The sequence below is a fragment of the Melanostigma gelatinosum genome, assembly GCF_949748355.1.
Source record: "Melanostigma gelatinosum genome assembly, chromosome: 12".
NCBI lineage: Eukaryota > Metazoa > Chordata > Actinopteri > Perciformes > Zoarcidae > Melanostigma > Melanostigma gelatinosum.
Genome location: NC_136645.1, coordinates 15,662,899 through 15,684,472, shown reverse-complemented (window position 1 = coordinate 15,684,472; position 21,574 = coordinate 15,662,899). Strand labels below are relative to the sequence as shown.

The 21,574-nt window shown below is 42.1% G+C and overlaps 2 protein-coding genes across 4 annotated transcripts; one reads left to right on the top strand and one right to left on the bottom strand.

Annotated features, from left to right (window-relative positions):
- Positions 1-1,035: 1,035 nt before the first annotated feature.
- fam135a (family with sequence similarity 135 member A) lies at positions 1,036-14,963 on the bottom strand. Of its 3 annotated transcripts, none has more exons than XM_079280339.1 (21): positions 14,718-14,963; positions 13,093-13,222; positions 12,236-12,315; positions 11,242-11,381; positions 10,646-10,716; positions 10,344-10,517; positions 9,965-10,091; positions 8,928-9,081; positions 8,350-8,427; positions 7,916-7,965; positions 6,681-6,839; positions 6,463-6,536; positions 6,216-6,370; positions 4,165-6,091; positions 3,902-4,062; positions 3,718-3,809; positions 3,543-3,640; positions 3,118-3,269; positions 2,880-2,990; positions 2,680-2,793; positions 1,036-2,567 (listed from the first exon to the last, which is right to left on the bottom strand). In XM_079280339.1, the coding sequence occupies exons 2-21, from the start codon at positions 13,167-13,169 to the stop codon at positions 2,362-2,364; spliced, it is 4,200 nt and encodes a 1,399-aa protein (XP_079136465.1). In that variant the 5' UTR covers positions 13,170-13,222; positions 14,718-14,963; the 3' UTR covers positions 1,036-2,361. The 3 variants fall into 3 exon arrangements, with proteins under 3 accessions (XP_079136465.1, XP_079136466.1, XP_079136467.1); XM_079280340.1 differs by having other exon boundaries at positions 6,681-6,836; XM_079280341.1 differs by lacking the exon at positions 8,350-8,427.
- Positions 14,964-15,976: 1,013 nt separating this feature from the next.
- On the top strand, positions 15,977-18,604 carry LOC306785746 (collagen alpha-1(IX) chain-like; the record flags this gene model as incomplete). The annotated part of the gene is given in 6 exon segments (XM_079280201.1): positions 15,977-15,993; positions 16,161-16,234; positions 17,311-17,334; positions 17,337-17,396; positions 17,716-17,848; positions 18,181-18,604. Coding segments are annotated over 6 exon segments (732 nt in total).
- Between the last annotated feature and the right edge of the window lie 2,970 nt (positions 18,605-21,574).

The following is a 21,574-nucleotide window of genomic DNA, read 5'->3' as shown; positions in this document are numbered from 1 at the left end:
CCCTTACGATTGAGCCATACCATTTCGCATAGTTGTAGGGGTGCGTCTGTTGTGAGTGAATGATTGTTGGAAGTGTTCTTACTATTTTCATGTTGTATTCAATATTTATTTTAATATTTATCGTACGGGTATTAAATAATAATTACTTATACATTCATGAAAATAAACATTCATGATTTTAACGTGGTCCTCAACAGACATGTCCCCTATTTTTAGTTGGTATAGCGATCTCGTGCTAATTAGAGGCAATAAACGTATGGGACCCTTGCTGTTGCGTTGAATAGGCTCCTATCAGGTTTTCCTCGAACATAGACTAGTGCTTAATTAGTATATATAGTTCTGTATTTTGACCAATATTTCGGCCCTGAATGGAATTTTTTTTGTTTCCAATGGTATCTGCTGTTGAAGCGGATGAATGCTGCTCTGATAGTCAAATCACACCATATGACCTATTGTCATGGCGCTTGTTATGGTGAATGTGTTTCACCCCATGAGAAGTCTTTATGCGGCTGTATTTTCTCTTTCCATGTTGGAATACAAATAAATAGGAATGTTTCTCCTGGACTTAATATGACTTATTTTTTATATGAATGCCTGTACTGTGTATTCCTGTGGGCTTAACTTAATATTTCAATAAAGACGGGGAAGTGGTTCATCTGCCATAATCTTGTGGAAATAAGTCTCCAATCATGTGTACTTTGTAGCCTCCGTCTATCTCTTTTCTATCAGCCAGTAACCCGATACATCCTTTTAAAATATTATTGCTCTGGCAGAACACAATAGTCTCCAATCAGTGGGTTGCAGATGAGGTTTCAAATTCCCTTTATGTAAAAGATGTAAAATATACAGTTCCTCAGTAGGAATGACAAGTTAACACTTACATTAAACCTTCAACATGTGATCATACAGGCCTACAGTATGTAGAACAACATTAAGTGATGCTCTAATAAATTAATAACTTTGGCACTTAAGAGTTGAGATATTACAACCTCTGACTTTTATACACGTACCCAGGTTCTGAGCAAAACACTCCACACAAGTTCCCACTTTTATTGTTAGTCTTTAAACGAACACATCACTGTGATGACACTGCCATCTGCAGGGCCATTTGATCAATTGAAAAAAAAAAAATTCTAAACAATGAAAGGAGAGATGAATATTATTGAAAGAAAAGGCACCACGATAACAGCGCAAACTGCAGAAACGATATAATTAATTATACTGCTACATGTGTTCAATCATAACGAACCCAGCCCAAGAGATGTATATCAATGTTAATCAAAACTATAGACTTAAATTCAACATAACAAGCGTGGCCAACATTAGGTAGCTCGTGAAATTCTTCCCCGATATAAACGGCACAGCTGAGATTGTATTAGTAGTTGACATGAAATCACTTCAGAACGGGTTTCCTGCACTTAGTGTACTAAGCCCTGTGATTAGCAGTGACACATAAGAAAGAAAAGTAATTTAACCAACTTCATAAGATGCAGATTTAATGGTAGATTACGATGATATATAAACAATTTTCCAAGAAACTTTTTTAATTCAAAGCAATACTTTCCAGTTCAAACACAATCACCAAATAACAACCAAATACTTTCAATAAAACAAGTTCATAATACCATTATGTGCTTCTGCTAAATCATGATCATTGCTTAAAACCCCTGTAACAAAATGTTGTTATGTCATAGGTAAAGCTTTATTCTCCCAACACCAGGTTGGGAAAATGGCAAAGAGTAGCAAGTATTAAGACCAACGCAAATGCTGCGAAGTCTGAGCAACAATCCTATCTCAAATGCAATCTTTGCCATTACACATGATGGAAAATTGTTGATAAAAAAGTAACTTGTACAAATGACCATGTTTCAGTACAAAAAGCTTGTAAAATGTAGTTGTGGTGCAAATCAATGCAGTGTCTCTTAAAATCGATGGGAAACGTTTGCAATGGTGAGGACAGTACGTGTGTGTGCAGACGTGACCCGGGCCAGCTCACCGAAACAGCCATTTCATTTTTGTAGCAGCTACATTTCCAGTTCAGCATCTACAATTAATTGAATAACTAATTCAAAGTATAATCATTACATAAATACCACTGAAAACATAGCATATGATGGGGGGGAGGGATAGTTTCCCGAACACAATAAAAACGATGCTTAAAAGATGGCAGTAGAAAAATAAAAAATGTCCATATCCACTGTGACTCCAATATAAACATGAGATGAAAGAATAATTGTGATTTTGCTCATGTCTTCTATGTAAAGTGATTCTATGTATTTTAAAAACCAAAAATAATCAGAATAAGGTTTCGATGCAGCGAGGCATTAGCGCCACATTCCTCTTGTTGATTCTGCCTCATTTCTACTGAAAGAACTTGAGGCCTGCAACGAGGAAGAACTTCTCCAGGAAGATCTCAGAATCAAGGACGGCAATGTGGGCGGCCCGGCCAATCAGGGAGTTGGCTGTGTTGGGCAGGGCATGTATGACATCATATCGCACTAGATTACAGTCTTTGTTCTGAAGTACTGGCAGCAGCAGGTTCTCAATCATCTCAGCATACACAGGGCCTGGTATGGACGAGAGAAACAGGCCAAGGTTTGGTACTTTTGATACTCTAGTTCATTTGTAGGATGGCATACGATTTAGTTTTGCAGACATAATTATTCAATTCAAACCCACCTGTTTGTTTGTCCTTTACTGCAGTTTTGCACATTTCTAGTCGAGCAGAATGATACGGGACGTAACGATCCTGCAGTGACCCGACCAATACCACATTCCTGAAAAACTGCAGACCTTCAAAAGCAGATGAACAGTAGAAAAGTTATCTCTACAATCTCATATTCAGCCTGAAATGTATTTTGTTAAAATAGAAGACAAACCAGATTTCTTGCTGAGCTTGTAGAGGAAAGTTTGGCGAGGATCAGAGTTATCACGGCAAGTCAGCTGAAGGAGTGAGCCGGACTTTTTCCACTTCTGCATGAACCAAAGTCCTGGGAACACACAATTAACCACCACTTAACAGGCTTCACCACAATGACGGAGGAGGAGGAGGCGAGCGCGAGAGCGAGAGAGTAATGGCAACTAGTGGTTTGCTGTTGGACCAGCAGCTAAACGTACCCGTGTTGACCAGAGCAGAGCTGTTGTACAATGTGCCCAGGTGAGGTCCAGAGAGGGAGAGGAAGGTGTGCAGCCTGCTCAGGTAACATTTAAACCTGGGCCTAGTTAGCACCGAGCGAACGATGAGGTTCCCCAAGGAGTGACCCACAAAGCTGCAGAGAGACCAGGACGACACCAAACAACATTTATATGCACATCTTTGACTCATTTACACAACACATTCAAATAACAGAATCGGACACAATCCGAGTGATGAAGTTGGCTTAAAAACTTGGAAAAATTAAACTGGTTGCAAAGGTTAAACTTTTGACATATTTATTTATGATTCTGTTGATGCTGCATCATGTAGCTACCTAACGAACCCCTAAAGTAATTAATTAGATAATACACGATATATTACACGTGGGTAGGATAGAACATGTTACCTTATCTTTGACACTGTGAGGTTGTATATCTGAATGTACTGGACTATTTCATCCAGCAGTCGGTCCGTCATCGACTCAAAGTCAGCAAAAGTGTCATTCTGTGGATGAAAAGAGCATTAAAAGATTGTGGCACAGCTCATCCATGCTGACAGTGTCCGTGTGCTCATCCACTCACCTGGTTCCTCTCTGACATCAGGAAGTCTATACGAGCGCCCGGCAGTCCAAGCTCCAGGTAAGTCTTCACCAGTCTCAGGTCTGCACTGTTACCTGCAGCAGTAAAGGGAACACAACACCAATATGTGTTTTTGGAAAACAAAAATAAAAGGAACTAATTCACCCTAGAAGATACGGTTTCCTACCGTCCAGGCCGTGGACGCAGACTATGAGATGGATGCCTTCTTCGCAAGTTTCATCTTCCTCCAGGCTGAAGTAGGGCACAGTGGATGCCAGCTCAGACACGTCACTGTACAGGAAGCCAGGCAGCTTCAGGTGTTTCATTTCTTCCTTTGCCTTAATGAACCTGCAGAATTAGAAGAAAACAGTTGAATATTAATTATAATGTGCCAGAAAGGATAAATATCTGCAGAAAGTATAGCACGAATAATTGTGCGAGCCGACTCACGCTTTCATGTGTGGCGTGGGTGCACAGTCATACCACCGCAGACTGGAGGAGAAGGAGGCGGAGGGACAGGGAGGTCTGCCCAAGCTACACCCGGCACTGCTGGAGGCCAGGTTGGAGCAGATGGGCGCTTTTGATAAGTCCTTTGTTTCATGGGGGTAGCCGATGCCGAGCTGCTCGAACAGAAGACTCGCCTCTGAAGCGGCCGCGTCCCCGACCGCGCTTTGCTCCTCGTCGGCAATGACGCCATTGACAAAAGCGTAGCCGTCCCCTTCCTCGTAGTAACCGTTCTCGATCATCTCGTGTTCGGCCTCGTCCTCGTCGTCCTCCACCTGTGGCCCGGCATGGATTCCCAGTGTGATGGCGGATGTCTCCACCGGGCTGATCTCAGACGCGTCTGTGCTGGAGCACGAGCCAAAGTAGTTCTCCACCATCCCACGTTTCACCAGGTCAGTGCTGCTGGTGGCAGAGTTACTGGAAGGGCAGGCGGTATGGGGGTCACTACTGGGTTCTTTAACAGTCCCAGAAGCAGCTGCTCCCTCTAGTCCAAGATCAGAAGTACCTAATGATTTGGGGTCCGTTTCAAAGTCAAAGGGAGGTTTCGTAAGATGGGAATCCCCTGCAGCAGTGTCGACGGCCGGTCTGATGGTGAGATCTCCAGAGAACACTACACTCTGCTCCTGCACCAAAACACTGGACTTCCTGCCTCGGACTTCAGCTCCACTGGAGCCCCTTGAGGCGCTTTCGCCCTCATCATCCGAGGGCAGGGAGTTGATGGAAGTGAGAGAGGACTGGACTCCACTGACAGCGCTGGTGTTCTCTGGGTAAAGAAGTTCTGCTGCCCCCCCGCTGGGCTTTTGCACCGAGCTTTGCTGAACCGGCCGTGGTGCAGGACTCGGGAGGGGTCTCTCGGCCTGGGGGGCAGCTGTGCCCGATTCAGAGACGCCTAGTCCTGCGAAAGTCTGAAGGCCCGGAACCAGCTGAGCGGCGAAAGAGCTGGGCTCGCTTTCGATGCCCGAGTCCGAGAGTCGCGACGAGGCACTGGGGGCTCTGCCGTCCGGCAGCCTGAAACAATCACTCTTCACCTGGGCTGAGACCAGACAGGACTGGCTACGCTGCGCTGCCTCTTTACCGGGCCTTTCGAAAACAGAGTCCACTACGGACCGCTTTGATTCACACACGTCCGTCTCAGGAACATTCCCGCTTACGGTTCCATCAGTCCGACATGGGAGCAGGACCGTTACTTTGTCCCCTTGGTATGGATCCTTTAAACTTGGTTTCACCTCAATCTGCTTCAGCCCAGCAGACCACTCTGGCAGCGTTTGGCCACCAGGGTCAACCTGCTGATCTTTGCAAAGCGGTTGGTTGCATGTAGCAATAACCCCAGTACCAGCCTGAGGATTGCTCTGTGCGTCTGCATTTGTCTTTTTGAAGGAACCTCTTTGACAAGCAGCAGAACTGATATTGTCATCTGCGACACAGTCCACAGCACCGTCTCCACAGTGTGCTGAAGTGGCACCAGAGTCAAAAGCTGAATTTGCATAAGTCCTTAAATAACTACTCGAGTCCCTCTGTAATGCATTTCGATCCTCTTCCTGGTTTAGGGGGGCTTCCCCTTCCTTGTGCTTTGGGTCACCATAAGGAGCTTTGAGGTTCTTGTAGCCCACCAACACCACGGAGTCCTTGGAGGCCTGTCTGATCAGCTTCTTTGAGTTCTCAGTCTTTGCATTTTTCTTCAGTTTGACCGACTTGCCTTTGGACTTGGGTGGTGGATCGTAGCTGTCTGGCCAGGTGTTATCCATAGGGGCACACAGAGACTCTGGTATGGGGCTGGCTGCAGCACTGCACTCCTTGGAGTTGGGCTTGTCCGCTTTGCTGGACACAGAGCCAGTCCTCGCGTTGTGCATGCCCAGCCAGGGTCCGTCACGATCTTCACATTCAAACCGTGTTGAACAGCAAAAAAAGGCAACAAACAAAAACACATTGGTTTTAAAAAACATAGTCGATGCCTGCTGACTGTACGTGTAGTCGAGTGGTAACACTGCATTACTGACCTTCAGTGATAGAATCCAGGTATCTATCCTCAAAGATGATCGGCAGGGAGCTAACGTCACCATCTAGGTCTGCACATTCCACTGGAAGTGGAGGCAAAGACAGGAAGTAGCTGGAGCTTTTGATAGCGTTCGTCATCTGCTGGTGACTGTGAGCACTGGGGGAGGAGGGAAGGAGAGTAAGACAAAAAAAATATATAAATCTTTTGTCCAACACTATTTCGTAACCTCCACAAACACTGCAACTTACTGTAGCTCCTGATACGCGAGTGCAGCTTGTCTTGGATGTTCGAGACAAAAGAAAGCCTCAGCAAAGCGCCTTACCTGTAACAAAAACCCACGTTCAAGATTCAGTCTCTTGAGTATAGTTTTGAATTAGCCATCAGATCAAAAGAGGATTCTTGTAATTCAAAAAGGTAACTTGTGACTTATTCCAACTTGCAGAGGATTTAAGAAGTCGGGACTCACTCTCAGTGAATGGTGCTCCATAGCTAGTAGGGCAGCAACATGCTCCTGCAGGGACACTACCTCCAGGAATTGTCCCCAGAGAGCCATGAGCAGAGAGCAGAGCTGGGCCAGGTTCATATTGACCAGTTCTGCCAGCTCGTCAGGGGACTCCGCTTTCTGCTAAAAAGTATGAAGACACAAGTCACCCACCAGAGGGCTCAAGCGAGCGTTATTCCCCAAAGAACAATGGCATGCAGTTCTATGAAACAGGACGTGGCACATTGAGTAGGGCTTTCCTCAAAAAATAAATAAATGTCTAAGCACAAACACCGATAATCCCTCTCAGTGACCCTGCCCTGGTCTGCCTGTATTTTATTTCCTTTTCAATTTTCTGTGTTTTCGGGCATCAACCCCTAAAACAACATGGCGACCACGTGTCAGACTGTGTAACCCTTGTTGAGCCGGGGAGGAGGGGCCAAATCTGAAGGTTGTAATTACAAACCTTAAAATGACAAATCCTACTCATTGTGCCGTTAATCATTTTTGTCACAAGGACCTCTCTCAAAGACACGGGAGTACTGTCAGTCTTCACTTCCACAAGTGTCTTCTAAACACTTAATAGTCAAGTTAAGCAATAATAATTAGGCCATTATGGTTTTTCATGTTTTTTTATGCACTGCTGACAAACAAATGAACAGTATTACGATCATAAAAACCTGCTTGTTATAATCAAATGAAGCTGCATTATGAAATCTCCTAAATACATAAAGTTAATCCATCTCCATTCGTGTGTCCGTCTGTCGTAACCGTTGTTGCATATCTAATATGAAATACTATATTTAGAAAGAAAGTGCTGTGCGATGAAACGCACAAGAGGAACTTGACTTGCATAATGTACCACCACCGTCTACAGAAACGCCCATCATTCCACAGCTCTGCAACACAAGCGGGCTAACCTATCAGGATCCAACCACTAAAGAGAGGTTATCTCACCTACACAAGTATGGAACGTTCCAGAGACTAGTTTTAAAAAGGTAAATCTACCAACTGTGAAGAAACATTGGAGAGCTCGCCAGTCTGCTTACAAATGAACAAGTAAACCGCATTCCCTCAGCCTGTTTGTGCTTCTATATGTCCCTTTGCCATATGCTGTGTTACCTCCTCCTGCCCTATACACTTAGCACCAGGCTAGTTGCTTCCTATGAATGTTTTTGCATCATTGCCCAATGAGGAAATATGAAAAAAAAAGGTCTTACCTTGACATGTTCACACAACTCAGCGAGACGGGCCTCTAAGTCGAGTTGTTCTGGGAAGGCAGAGGAACAGCATTACTAAGAATCACTTCTATAATTGACCCGTTTATTTATACAGAATGTTGTTTTTAAAAGGGCCGGTAATACAGGCAGAATAAGGAAGTGGTGTTAGAAAGTACATTTTACATGACTTGAGCAGAGAGTCACTACAAATTCTAGAGAAGTTTAGACTCTTTGACCAATGCCTAGTTCGAAAGAAAGAAAGAAAGATAGTGTATATATACACATGTGGCATGACAGCAGTTTTAAGTATAATGTGTCTGGGAAATGGCACACAAAGAGGAAGTGGTGTTTTCTATAAAGAGGACACTAGAGTGAAGAGGAGTCAAAGAGAGAAAGGCAGGCTGAGCTGCGGTACTGTGAGCGTCGGGACATACCTATGTAGACGTGCCTCTGACTTCGGGGATAGGGTCTTCTGAGTACTCGCTCATATAGGACTTGCATGCTGGGCTTGGCTAGTAAGATTGGACATATTTAAACCGGTTTATTATCTGGTCTTCTGGGAGGGGTTAGTATCCGTTTAATTGTGAGGGTTAGCTTTAGTGAGCCACAGTTACAACGATGACTTGTATTGAGGAGATGTTACAATTAGGCTTCTACTTAGTGGTTACCAGACTTATCGAATGAGTGACAGATTAGTTTTGTAAGTATAATGAACTAAGATTAATTAAAGACAGATTCCTGAGTGAACTTAGCGGGTTGCTGGTTGTGTCGTCTGTTTAGAGGGTAAAATAAGTCAATGTGTGGGGATCAGGTGAAATGATATGAGAACTCAACAGCGACGCTGAAAAGACAAAACAATGAAAATCCAACCAAAGCAAAAAAAAAAAATAATGATTCAGACGGTATTGTACAGTATGCCGTTGAGAATACCAAGTCTGGGATTTAGGATTTCATACAACCTGTTGTTATCCCCCCCACTGTGACACGACAGTGAAGCCATAGCGCTGTGTACCTAGTTCCATGCGATGGGAGGAGGGCAGGTCCTTGGTGATGGAGGTGAAGTAGTCAAAGAGGCCCTGGTAGGCCAGTAGGAGGTTGGAGCAGAGGTCATGGTGCAGACTGAAGGCGTGCTGCAGACAGTGGTCAGACACCAGGAACGTCCGGCCCTGAGGGATCACGACACAGAAGACACGGCGTAGATGATGTCATTCTGGTTTAAACATCCGAAGCAGTTGTAAACGTTCGGTTCACAGCCTTTACCAGGGGTGGAAACATGATTCTTGATGATGAATTCAACATTGATCGATAGTATTATACCCATATATCATTATATAGAGGAGAAAACGGTTTGAGACTGTATTACAGTAAACACCACAGCCCTAAAACATGCCAACAGATTATCCTGCCAGTTACTAGACATTTATTTAGTGAGCGATATCCGGGGGGTCAACACTCTATTGTGCTTTCGGCACAAATGCCCTTCGTGAAATGAATAGCGGTTGATGTGTTGTTGTTCCCAAGCTGCCCGTTAGTGATGAATCAAGGACGGACGAGGGTTATTGCCTCTGTTCTGTCCGAATGACTCCGGTACACTCACACTACCGCATCTCAGGGGCAGCTTTAGCTCTGGCAGGAGAGGCCAATTACTCCTGGCCAAATGTGACAATGGTCTGACGGATGCCCTCTCTGTCAACATCCCGACCCTTCTGCCCGTGCTTCAGACGCAGTGAATGTAACACACCATTCCACCTGTGGTGAACAACTGTCAAGTCCACAGCACGGTCCATGTAATAATCAAAAGGCTGCATTACTGGCAGGCAGCCTTGCCTTAACAATACACGCATGCTTGTTTTTATTCTTCAGCTTTATTTCTTCCTCATAAAAGGAAGTATTATTAGGCTTATGACAACCATTTACTTTTCATCAAGTGCTTAATTTAGCTCTTTGTGTTACAGCAAGCTTGCAGACTTTCATGACAACTCAGTAGTTGAGAAGCATCTACAAATGCAATACAGCTATTTGACATTGCCATGAAGGAGGTCCACTTACGTCTGCCGATACTTGCTTGACATAACTGCCCCCGAACACCACGTTCTCCAGAGGTGGGATGACGGAGTCTTTGCTCTGCGGTGGAGCGTTGCGGTTCAGCCATGTGCTTTTCACCGGTCGAGGCAAACTTGGTAAACACACAGAGTGACGTCAATCTCTGATAATCGCCACAAGACTTTAATGAGCACTTCTAATGAGGTTTCTTCTCCTCATATCACACACGGCTGCACATGCATGTCAAGTTCAAAATAAGAGCTTTGTTGTTTACTTCAACTGTAATGTTAAATGTGTTGTGTGGAGTAAACAATATTAGATAACATGATGGAGATCCATGAAAGCGCTGCAGCACTTGTTCTCTGGTGTTAGGGAGCAGTCTGACCTGATAAGGGGCTGATGGAGAGCCACGAGGGAGGCATGGACGGCTACAGACATGACAGACAGGTGGAAGTAGTCAAACATGACGTTGACGTGCTGGTGGATGCCTCGCTGAAGGCTAAAGTGCAAACGAAGTGTGCGGCCACTGATGTTCTGTAGAGAGGTTGGATCATCTGGCCTGTGGAAGTTAAATAAAAGGAAGATACAGAGAAATACATCAGTGCCGCCTTTTTCTTTTTTATAAGGAGGTGCAAATATCAAATCCACTGAAAAGGGAACATGCAGTTAAAATGTTGCAACACCTACGTGTAATCACCATCTGTGAAATATAAATCCAAGAATAGCTGGAAATCAATGTCATTGAGGGACTCTTCCACCTGAGAATATTGAAAAACAGTCGTGTTAGAGCCACTGTGTGAGGGCATATGGTGTCCCTAGTCCATCAGAAAGATCTACACAACATCATTCAAGGTGCGTCTTTGTCACTCGATGGTACCAGCTCTAAGCCACATGCATTTTTGAAGCCTTTGGTGATCGTAATGAGTCACCCTGATGCCAAAAACACTCCGATGTGCACCGTTAGAACAGTTGAACCTCAGCACCAAAAACAAGGCTCGAGCAGCACAAACGAGGCAGAAGCTTTCTCACACAAGATATTCATCCCGACAGCTTTCTTGGGGGTTGATCAAAGAATCCCTTTGAATCTATTTCCGTGACATTTTGCAGGTGCTTCATGCTTCTAATGTACTGCTCTTGCTTGAAGACAGCACCGCACTAAAAGCATCACCTCTTTTTCTTTTTTTAAAGTTGAGATGAAATGAAAATACCTTTTTAAATTATTTTATAGTCACATCTCCGATCACATTGTGCACCGATTTAAAAATATACGCAGAGAAATGTACCTTCTTCTCATCCAGCAGCATCATCACTTTGAAGAGGAGGACGTCGTTGATCACAACCTCTTCGTTCTTGTAGAGAATTTGGAAGGTTTTGCTGCAGATGACATCATCTTGGACTGAAGCGGGAAACGCCAGATCAGAGCCTAGACAAAAGCCACCAGAATTAACTGTGTGTTTAAGAAAAATATAAATGGTTATAGCAAACATGCCTGCTTTAGATCATTTCTGTATAAACTTTTAGAAACACCGGGCACCGAAGCATTAGTATGTCAGGTGCTGTTACACATGGCTCACAGTTCAAAGATGGAGAGACATCTAGATGGATTTTGCAGATCCCCAAAAAAAAGATCATGAACGCGCAAACCTACAGATAATAATCTCCGTAGAACCGGTGCCAGGAATTATCAGACCTCATCAGGTCTGCATTGAAGATGAAAGTGTGAAGTGCTGTTTCCCCGTCTACTCTACTGAGCAAGGCTTTCAAAGTACGGTAATACAAATGGAATTTAAAACATTTAAGCATTGGAACTACACACCCCTTGATGATCCCATTTATTTATGAAACACAAATTGAGTGCTTTGTGCAACAAAATGAGCAGCGCAGGTCTCTAAGCAGGGGGGGGGGGGGGGGGGGGTGCAGCGTATGCACTAAACCTGAGAGGAACAATGAGAACAAGGATCAGCCTGTGAGATACTCCCAGAAACTCCCCGTAAACAAAACAATAAGTAAACCAAATCTGCAATAACAACTTTCAGCGAAACGGTGCTAACATCAGAGCGCTGAAAGAGCTGTACGCAAGCCACCTGAAGTTCAAGTATGACTTAAATAGTGTCACAGGGACACAAACATCATTACTTTTTGCATACTACAAGTTACATAGCATTGCTACTGCTTTTAATTGGAGAATTGAAAGGGAAGGGGCAGGGCTTGGGTTGACCAATTGGAGCCATAAAGGGTACATGAATCCTCTCTTTGCATCATCTGAAATGTATTTACCTCCCGGGTGAAGCAGGCCGGTCTCAACTTTGTGTGGAATCCGGGGCGGCACCTTCAGACCGGCACGAATCTGGTAGAAGCTGAAAATGCAGACAAACTGTGCGTTAGCTCGGTCCAAAGCAGCATCCAAACCGCACGGGTTAGCCACGAGCACTTGCAAAATGACACTACAACTTGCGTGAATAAACAATGAGCACTTTCTGCTGCGGTCACTCGGGGAGTAAACCTGAGCTCTGATAGCAGCGACGAGCCGGGAGCAGGAGTTGTATCTCAGCAAAGTGACGTGTCATTACACGGCTGCTGTGAAAACGGAATTTTGACTACATGAAGCTCTGTCAATAGAGGCTTCCTAAGACATCCATTTTTTAGGTTTCAACTAAACACAAATGGCTTCACGATTTTACAATGCCTGCAGCACCACAGTAATCACGATGTATTAAAAATTTAGTGGGAGGTGAGTCAGATAGCGCTGCTTCCTCTTAGACGATTAGTTAAGATTAATCATCCGTTTGTCTTAGTCGACTAAGAATCCTTTAATCAATTAGTCATTTTTTAAAGCTTTTTTCATGCTGAATGACTTCCAACAAATATGAACATGTCTCTGGTGACCACAAGGTTTAAAATGGTGCTTTTGAGTGATTCTTTGTGGAGAAACTCTAGAAAGATGACCGACTCCCCCAGATTGTCTGGGACACTCATGGAATAAATCATAGCTGCTGTTTTTTCATTAGTAAGGTAGGCTTGTCTGTAATGTACGTTAGAAAAACACTTCTTTGGTGAAGCATGAATGAATTGCCACCTACTGGAAACACATGTAAAAATAAAAAAAAGAGCAGAGACAATGAGACGACACTCACCCTCTTTGGAACAGGTCCACGTTGTAGAACTTGTGGAGCTCCACAGAGAACTCCACTGTGGCCTGGACTTCAGTCATCTTTGTCTCTACAGGGAGGGGTGCCTCACATTGTCTGGGATACACCTGTAGGCCTACGGGTTAAACAAATCAAAATTGGTTATTTCAGCTCCAGGATTCTTTTGTAAAAAAACTATCCTCAGGGCCTAATTGGTTAAAAGCCCTGCCAATTATAGCATTGGTATGACAGGGTCGGGGAAAGTATTGGCACTGGCAAAAATAATCATACAGACGGTCCCTAAATTAGTCATGAAATGAAATGAATAAATCATCCACTGGCAGACCACAAGGCATTGTAGCCATGCAAGTGAAAACCAACATGAGATGCAAACGGCCACCAGGAATCTGACCTGGTTGACACAGATGCCTAATGCAGAGTGAATAGGATCAGTTATCTTTAAAAGCCGTCTGTTAAAAACTAAATTAAACCGGGCACGACACAGAAGAGGTACAAGGACAAGAGTAGTTTAAATGAATACACTGGCTGTCCCTGCATATTTATGTTTTAACTTAGGGTTTAATTCCCTTTATCAACACCTTGAAACAACCACTTTATCACCGTTTTACAGAAATTGGCACAAATTGTTATTTTGGCAGACATCATGAGTCAAACCAAGTACAATTTACACCAAGCTGAATTATTCAGTCATGTCAAACCACTGACAGCTGCTTTGTAACTACACTGTGAGGTGAACAATAATGACACTGAAGGGGGGGGGGGCATTGTTAAACCTGTACAATAGACAAACAGTTCTCCAGTTTCTAATGGAGGAGTCTATGAATATTTACACAAACATCTCTGCTAAGAATAAACTCAAAAAGGAGCAACTGTACATTTAAGGTGTTGACTGTTTAGAAGGCTGACACGTTGGTGCCAATAAACCAACTGAGCTGCCAATGCGGATGAAACGTTTGTAAATAAACTCACAATCAACACAAGATTGTAGTTTGGAAAAAAATGATAAGAAAATAAAATGCCACAGTTACAAAATTAGCCTCCAACAATTAATATGTCGCCAGCACTTCATATAATTCAAGTCTACAAACCACCTCGAAGAAAGGAAAACTAAAACATCTAACGTAGTCTTATTAAATATATATACACACATGAGAAGGCCTTAACATACTCCGGCGAACAGTTTCTTCTTTAAAAACCGGGAACCTGTACGTCACCAGCTAAAACCCCAAAACTGAGACAGACCAATTTTGGAAACCGGAGCATCAAAGTTAATAAAGTTAACGTTATGACTTAACGTTAGCTGCATTATTGTGACGCTGTGACTGGAGTAACGTCAGCTAAGTGAGGTGGCACAGGTCCCTGGCAAGTGGGCAGAATCTCGGCAAGGGTATTTTATGGGTTACAGGTGGGAAGCTAACGTTACATGTTGTTGCCAAGGGCCCACATCAGGTCAGGAACGATCTGAAAAACACATAACATACTGGACCAACGGGGAAATAAACTATTGCTCGTAGCTAGCTAACAGTAACAGTTAGCGTAACATTAGCCACCCACCGAACAGTTATCAGTGGGTCTAACATTAGCCGCAAAAGAAAGCTAACGCTACTCACCATTGCGTTGGCAAGCTAACAGCAGCTAGCTAACCAACGTTAGCTCCAATTTCAGTCCTCTCGCCGTCCTTTCGCTGTAAGCTGCGGACAGAAAACACTATTGTGCTGACTATGTCACGTCCTAGTTTGGCAAGCGTTAAAGGAGAAACGCCCTTACAATGACACACAGAGTAGAGTGGCCATGGATCTCCATGAACGGGGTTGTTTGTGTTTGCTAGCCATCAAGCTAACTGTGCTCAATCTGAAGAGCTGACAGCACCAGCAAGCGCTGCTCCACCTGCACGCTCACGAACATTTAACTGCGCGTTACTGCACATCTGACGCACATGCAAAATTGCTGCCTATAAATAGAGCGTTGAAGTGTTGGATGCATGTGATGATGATAATAACAATATTATCATGATTACTATTATTATAAATTGTATTATTAGCCGTAAACAGTTTTTGAAAAATAAATATATTCACATCTTGTGACACTGTGCATGCCACTTGTTATGAGGTTAAAACAACTGCGTTTTTATTCTCTGTGTATATCAACTATGAGTTGGCTTTTAATTTCCTTGCACGGTTTAAAATTCTGAAAACAATTTCCCTGTGAAAACATCACGAAAGCTGGGTTTCTTGGTAATAAACACAATGTATTTGAATGGATTCTGGATGATTTCACTCCAATTTAAAGATACAAGTCCTCCACCTTATTTCAGGAATTGCAGAATGAGAATTTTTTTCCTGCCACTCTGTCTGACAGAGCAAACCCAGCTCGAATTGCTTTTTAGTCAGCATCTCTTGATTTTCAGTTTGGACTGCACTGGAAAAAATGCTGTCTGAATGCCGTGCAACCATAGAGACAACAGAGAATGCAGTTCCCAAAAGTGCTGGACAAATAAAGCCAAAGCAGGGTAACATCATCTTTTCCATAACTAATTTACCTTATATTACTTATGGTACAAAATCGTAATAATAGAACAAAAAATGGGGTACAATACTATAACTTTGTACTTGAAAAAGCATTGACATTAAATCCAAGGTGGGAGCAAGATAACTCCAGTGGAGTGTAAAGTTGACACTGTGGAGACTGTTGACTCACTCCCCCAAATAAATGACAGTCGAGCCTATAAGAGACCCCTCGCTGTGACCTGAAGGTTTTCACTCTTGCTGAGGGAGCATCCAGGGTCTTGTTCTCTCCTGCAAGCTGATCTATAGAAACATCCAGGGGCAGGTGTTTTTTTGTTTTTTTCATTTCCAGATGAGACTATGAAATGCGTGGAGTCAAAAGGTAAACAATGCATGTAACAGTGACCATGTGAGTGTTATGACTGACATGTAATTGATGCCAAAACTGCACCAGTCTATAATTTCAATTATACATGACAGGCATAAGGCAAACAAATACATTTCTAACTCAAACTGAACGGCTACGTTTTTTTTCTGATTGCATTCCAGAAATACCCTTCTGTACTCATTGTGCTGTTGCTATTTGATCCCACAATATCTTTGCACAGGACTTCATTCTCAAAGTAAGTCGTCTTCTGCACTGCAAGGTGCAATTGGTGAGATACTAGTGACAAAGGTGGACAAAATAATGTGAACATTTCACATAAAAGCACCTCAACATTAGAGTAACACAATTACCAGTGCAGTGCATTGCTGCAAAAGACGAGTGATGTTCACTTGAATGCCGATTATCAGTATTTGTCAACCCACTACATACTCAATATGTTAATTATACCTCTGCTGCTGTTCGTCTTTGCTGAAGCACTTTCTCTGTGCTCGGCATGTGTTGCGGCATATGTTCCTCTTGACAAATTGAATAATTGTGCCGTTTTTTGTTACTGCATTTGCAAGGTCTGTGGAGCTCAGTTACCTGTTTATGCTGCAGACCTCATTTATAGCTGTCAAACTCTGTTTATTGATAGTCATTGATATAAGGCACTTATTATATAACTACATATAGTTTTTGTTCCATGAGGCATTCACATAATTTGTCTTACCTCCTTACACACTGCTGCTCTTATCTATATTTGATGACATGTATCCTATGTGGGTCTGTGTAGCAGCACTAACATTGCTGGGTTAGAGAGTCCAGCTGTGTGCCTGAATAGACTCAGCTGTGCATTAAATGGTACACATACACTGATAAATACATACTGACAAAGCATCAAAGTATTATATTACAGTATCAACTGTGGTCATGTGAACAGTGTCAGATAATTAATACAATGCTGGCAGCTTGCTTGTCAAATGTCAAAAGGAACAACTTGTTGTATGTGAAGCATTTATTCAAACTTAAGACATTTAACTTGCTGTCCAGATGTGTTAAAATAGGCAAATCTAGAACTTAAGTGTTAAAGAGGACGCCACAAACAGCTAGCCTAATATTTATTCAAGGCAGTGGTGCAGCTTTCCAAACACTGAGCTTTTATTCCCTCCCCACAACACACACACACACGCACACACACACACACACACACACACACACACACACACACACACACACACACACACACACACACACACACACACACACACACACACACACACACACACACACACTTTGACTGCTAACCGGATGCTTTCTGTTTCCATCTTGCAGCTGTGAGATTTTCATCTCAAGTTGGTATCATATGGAGCAGCAGTCCATGTGCCCTCAGATCAGCATTGGGGAGGATCATTTCCCAGGTGGATTCACAAAAACCATGAGCACAGTTTGTTTTTATATTTGCCCTACCTGCACAAAAATAGAACTACATCATTTTAGTCCCACAAACAGTACAACTCATACTTATTATGCTGATACTGTATGTTTGTGAAACTGTAAAAAAGCATCTTATATTACCATAGTTTGGAAAAAGCAACAAGGTATACTGTAAGTGTATATTGTTTCACCCTTCCATATAATCATGATAGCAAGTTGTCATACAGTAGGATTTAGCCAAGGTCATGGACCTGCAAGATGATTTTTGCATTTAACCACTCTTCTGTCCCTGCGCTCTTATAGGGTTTTATATTATGTCCCAGTTCCACATTGCTGAGCTGGCAAGAAGGGGCACAGTTAAAAAGGTGGCAGGATCATCTCCACAGCACGTTGCTTATCGAATAGGCCCAGCGTTCAATTTCAGGATCAACACAAGGTAAGCGTCGGGGCGAGTGAATACTGAGTGAATACTGAGCCCTAGTGGTTGAGCTGGTATAACGCTTATTTACCCTCTCCATGGTCCTGAACATTAGAGACTGACTTTACCTGTACCACCACATTCCTTCTGGAATACAACTTTAAAAAGAAACCACACAAAAATTGCATTTATATGATGAGATATATGATTTGACCATTATAAAGGGGACAATAGTGGATGATATAATTAATGTTTACTACAGACTTCATAAATCCTCATTGGAATATTGATTTTTTTTTTTAATCGAACATTAAAGGTGACTGTATAATAGCCCATCCTTTATGTTTCAGATCAGCTTATCCCCTTGGGCTGCCGGAGGAGTTTGCATTTGTGGCTGTGCTGCGCATGAGTGGCAGCGTCATCAATAAAAACTGGAATATCTGGCAAATGCAGAATGAAAATGGAAAGGAGCAGCTGGCCGTCAGACTCAACGGGGAGCCTCAGTCTCTGGAGTTTACCTTCACAGCGCTGCACACCGGGAGGCAGACTGTTGCTTTCAGCCGTCTGGCTTTTCTTTTCAATGATCAGTGGCACCAAGTCCTGCTACAAGTCAGCAGGCGCTCTGTTATCCTTTTCGTGGACTGTGTCATGGTCGGGTCTCAGAATATACCACCCCGACAAAGAGTCAGTCTGGATGGCTTCACGTTGACAGGGAAACTCAAAGACAATCCAGTGGTGGCAATTCTGGTACGTCTGTCAAACCTGCTGTTGTAACTAACGCAATATCTATACATTTCTGGAATTTTAGAATTACACCACAGTACACTAAAGTTCACACTTCCACAGCTACACCCCAACACGTTTCTCAAGCACCATACAACATTATTCCACAATTTTCAATTTGTCATTGTAAAAGGGATCAAAAAAACATGCACTATATCAAATCTTTATTATATAAATACACTTTTATTTATACACTCTACAGAGTGATAAAAAAAAAAAAAATTATTAAAAAAAGGCAGACTTGTAATGGTATGGCCACTCGTTTTTGTCAACAAGCTAATTGCGGGCTAACTTCAATTGGTACTTGTTGCCCATGGCAACGATAAACACTTTCATGCTGCAGACTAAAGGAATGCAGGTTGTAAATATGGATGATATGCATTGTACTGTTTAGAATGATGGCAACCCATATAACGTGTGGGTTGTCACAAGTTTTGGGAAAGGTGACACGGCTGTTTCGTCGATGGTTTATTTAAAAAAAAATGTATTGAACAACAAAAATTAACAATTTGACATATTGTCAATAATAACAGCAAAATACAGACATTTAAACTAACATACATTGACAGTGAAAGGTTAGTTAGTTACAACACTTGGAAAGCACATGTAGAATAATTATTTCTCCTCAAACCTCGAAAACACTTTAAAATTGTTTTTATCAATAAGCTCTGTGCAGAATTTGTCATAGTCCTTCTGTTTATCAAAAACAAAAGTGAAAAGCTCTGCTGGAGACTCTTCACTTGGGTCATCTTCGCAGTTGTGCAGCTCCTGGAGGGCTTGCTGTTGTTCCTTTTCATCCATGGAAAGGACAGCGGGAACTTTAAACCCTCCATCGAATTGTGTCTTGCGACACCAGCTGCAGCCAGGCTGTCTCTCAGAAGAACATTTACCTGCAGTAAAGAATAAAGTGTACTCAAAGTATTTATTGTATATTGGTGTCGTAACTAACTAATACTTCAAACTTGTACAGCATTTACAGTACCTAATTAACGAATAGATATTTTGTTACAACAAATGTTGTCTTTATCAACATTTTGTGTCATTCAACATCTAAAAGTCAAATCTCTATTTAGAGAAATAAGCAACAAAGAACAAACTAATGCTGGATGGGTTCCATCGAGAGCCTTCCAAATTGAATGGCAGTATATAATAAGATGTACCTGTATTTTTTTATGTAAATTAATACTGACAATAAATAGTTGCAAACCAATTCTAGCCAGACGTTAATCCATACGCATAATTAAGTACCAATCTTATTAGATATCCTGTGAGTTCACAAAAACCGCTTAATTCACTTTACAGTGAAGTGATTCTATATAGGGCGACTGTGGCTAAGTGGATAGCAGGGCCGTCTTTCAATCAGAGGGTCGGCGGTTCAATCCCTGGCTCCGGTTCTGCTTGTCGCATGTCGATGTGTCCTTGAGCAAGACACTTGATCCCAAAATTGCTCCCGTAGCTGTGCCTACAGTGTAGAAATGTGATAGACTGAATTGTAAGTCGCTTTGGATAAAAATGATTGTAATGTAATATCTTGTCTTATGATCATGCAACATACCTTCATGATGGATCTTATGTGAAAGGCTAAATGACATTCATTTATATTTACAGTTTTAGTATTTCATGCTAATACATTTTTTATTGTTTATCAGGCAGCCCAAAATCTATTATTTCTTATTTTTGTATTAAAGAATCTACTTCATTCATCTCATCGGTTTATATTCAGCTTAATTGTTATTCCTGTACATGCATGCAATACATAATATGAAGTTCTGATGTTTGTAAATGTGCTGCATGGTTTCCGCCATCAGGTGTCGCCCTTGAGCACATGAATCCGTAAAAAGTTATTTCAGCAAAAAATAGAATTTGTCTTGTGGATTAAATCAAATATACTCTGCTTTGTTGTTTCATGCAGAAATAAAGTCACTGTAAATCAAACTACGCACCAGCATCTGTGTCTCTGACTGCAAAGATTTTAACATTTCTTACCTCTTCTGTGCTTTCTCTGTCACTTGTTGACAACTCTGGAGCACTGAAAAAATATATATTATCTGTAAATGAACCACTGCCACATTCAGTCATTACAGTTATGTCAACTTCACATGCAAAACCACTCTTAGCCAGGATTGGCATAATGGATTTCGTGATGTTACACATATGCATGCTCACCCACAATTCAAACACAAGTCATGTACCGGTAGTCTACCTTTTCTCTTTATATGTGTTCTCCAGCAGCACAGATTCTGCCTGGTATCTGCACATGTTGCTGGTCCTTTGCAACCACTGAATCACAACCTACAAAAATGTATCGATAATAATAATTATAAAGTATGTTAAATCAATTTGACAGTTTTTACCAAATGTTAATTGTCAGTCATTACATACATACATTTATATTTCATTTCAATTGATACTTACCTGTACCAGGTTACCCAGTTAAGTTAGCACATTGATACTAAGTTATTCTTCCAGTTGTAGTTTTAGTTTATATTCTCCAAATGGTGTTCTCAAATGTCTATTGACACTTGTATCTCTCAGAGGCCTATCCCATTAATAACTCACTCATTTTCTGCTGTAAACGTAATTCTTAAACTAATTGTTAATTTGGTACACATCCTCAATAGCTCACCTCTGGCAAAATGACCTCTGTGACGAATAGCTGCTTCTCAGCTACAGTTCCAGGCACTGACAGTAGTCTTTCTAGACGTTGGATAATCGGTTCTGTCTGGGAAAACAAGTAAATAAGAAACAAATACAACACTTTTTGTATACCATCCTGAAAGAGGAGAACAAGAAAATGTCACGGCAACATTTCTCTATCAATCTATTCCTACCTTTTCCCCTCCTCTGCCTAAAATGCTGTGTGTACAAATAAGACAAAAAGAGCACACTCTACCTTCATGTCACTGAATAAAGTGAAATGTTCACTGTAATATTTTCGAAGGGCTGCATCCAATCCTCTGT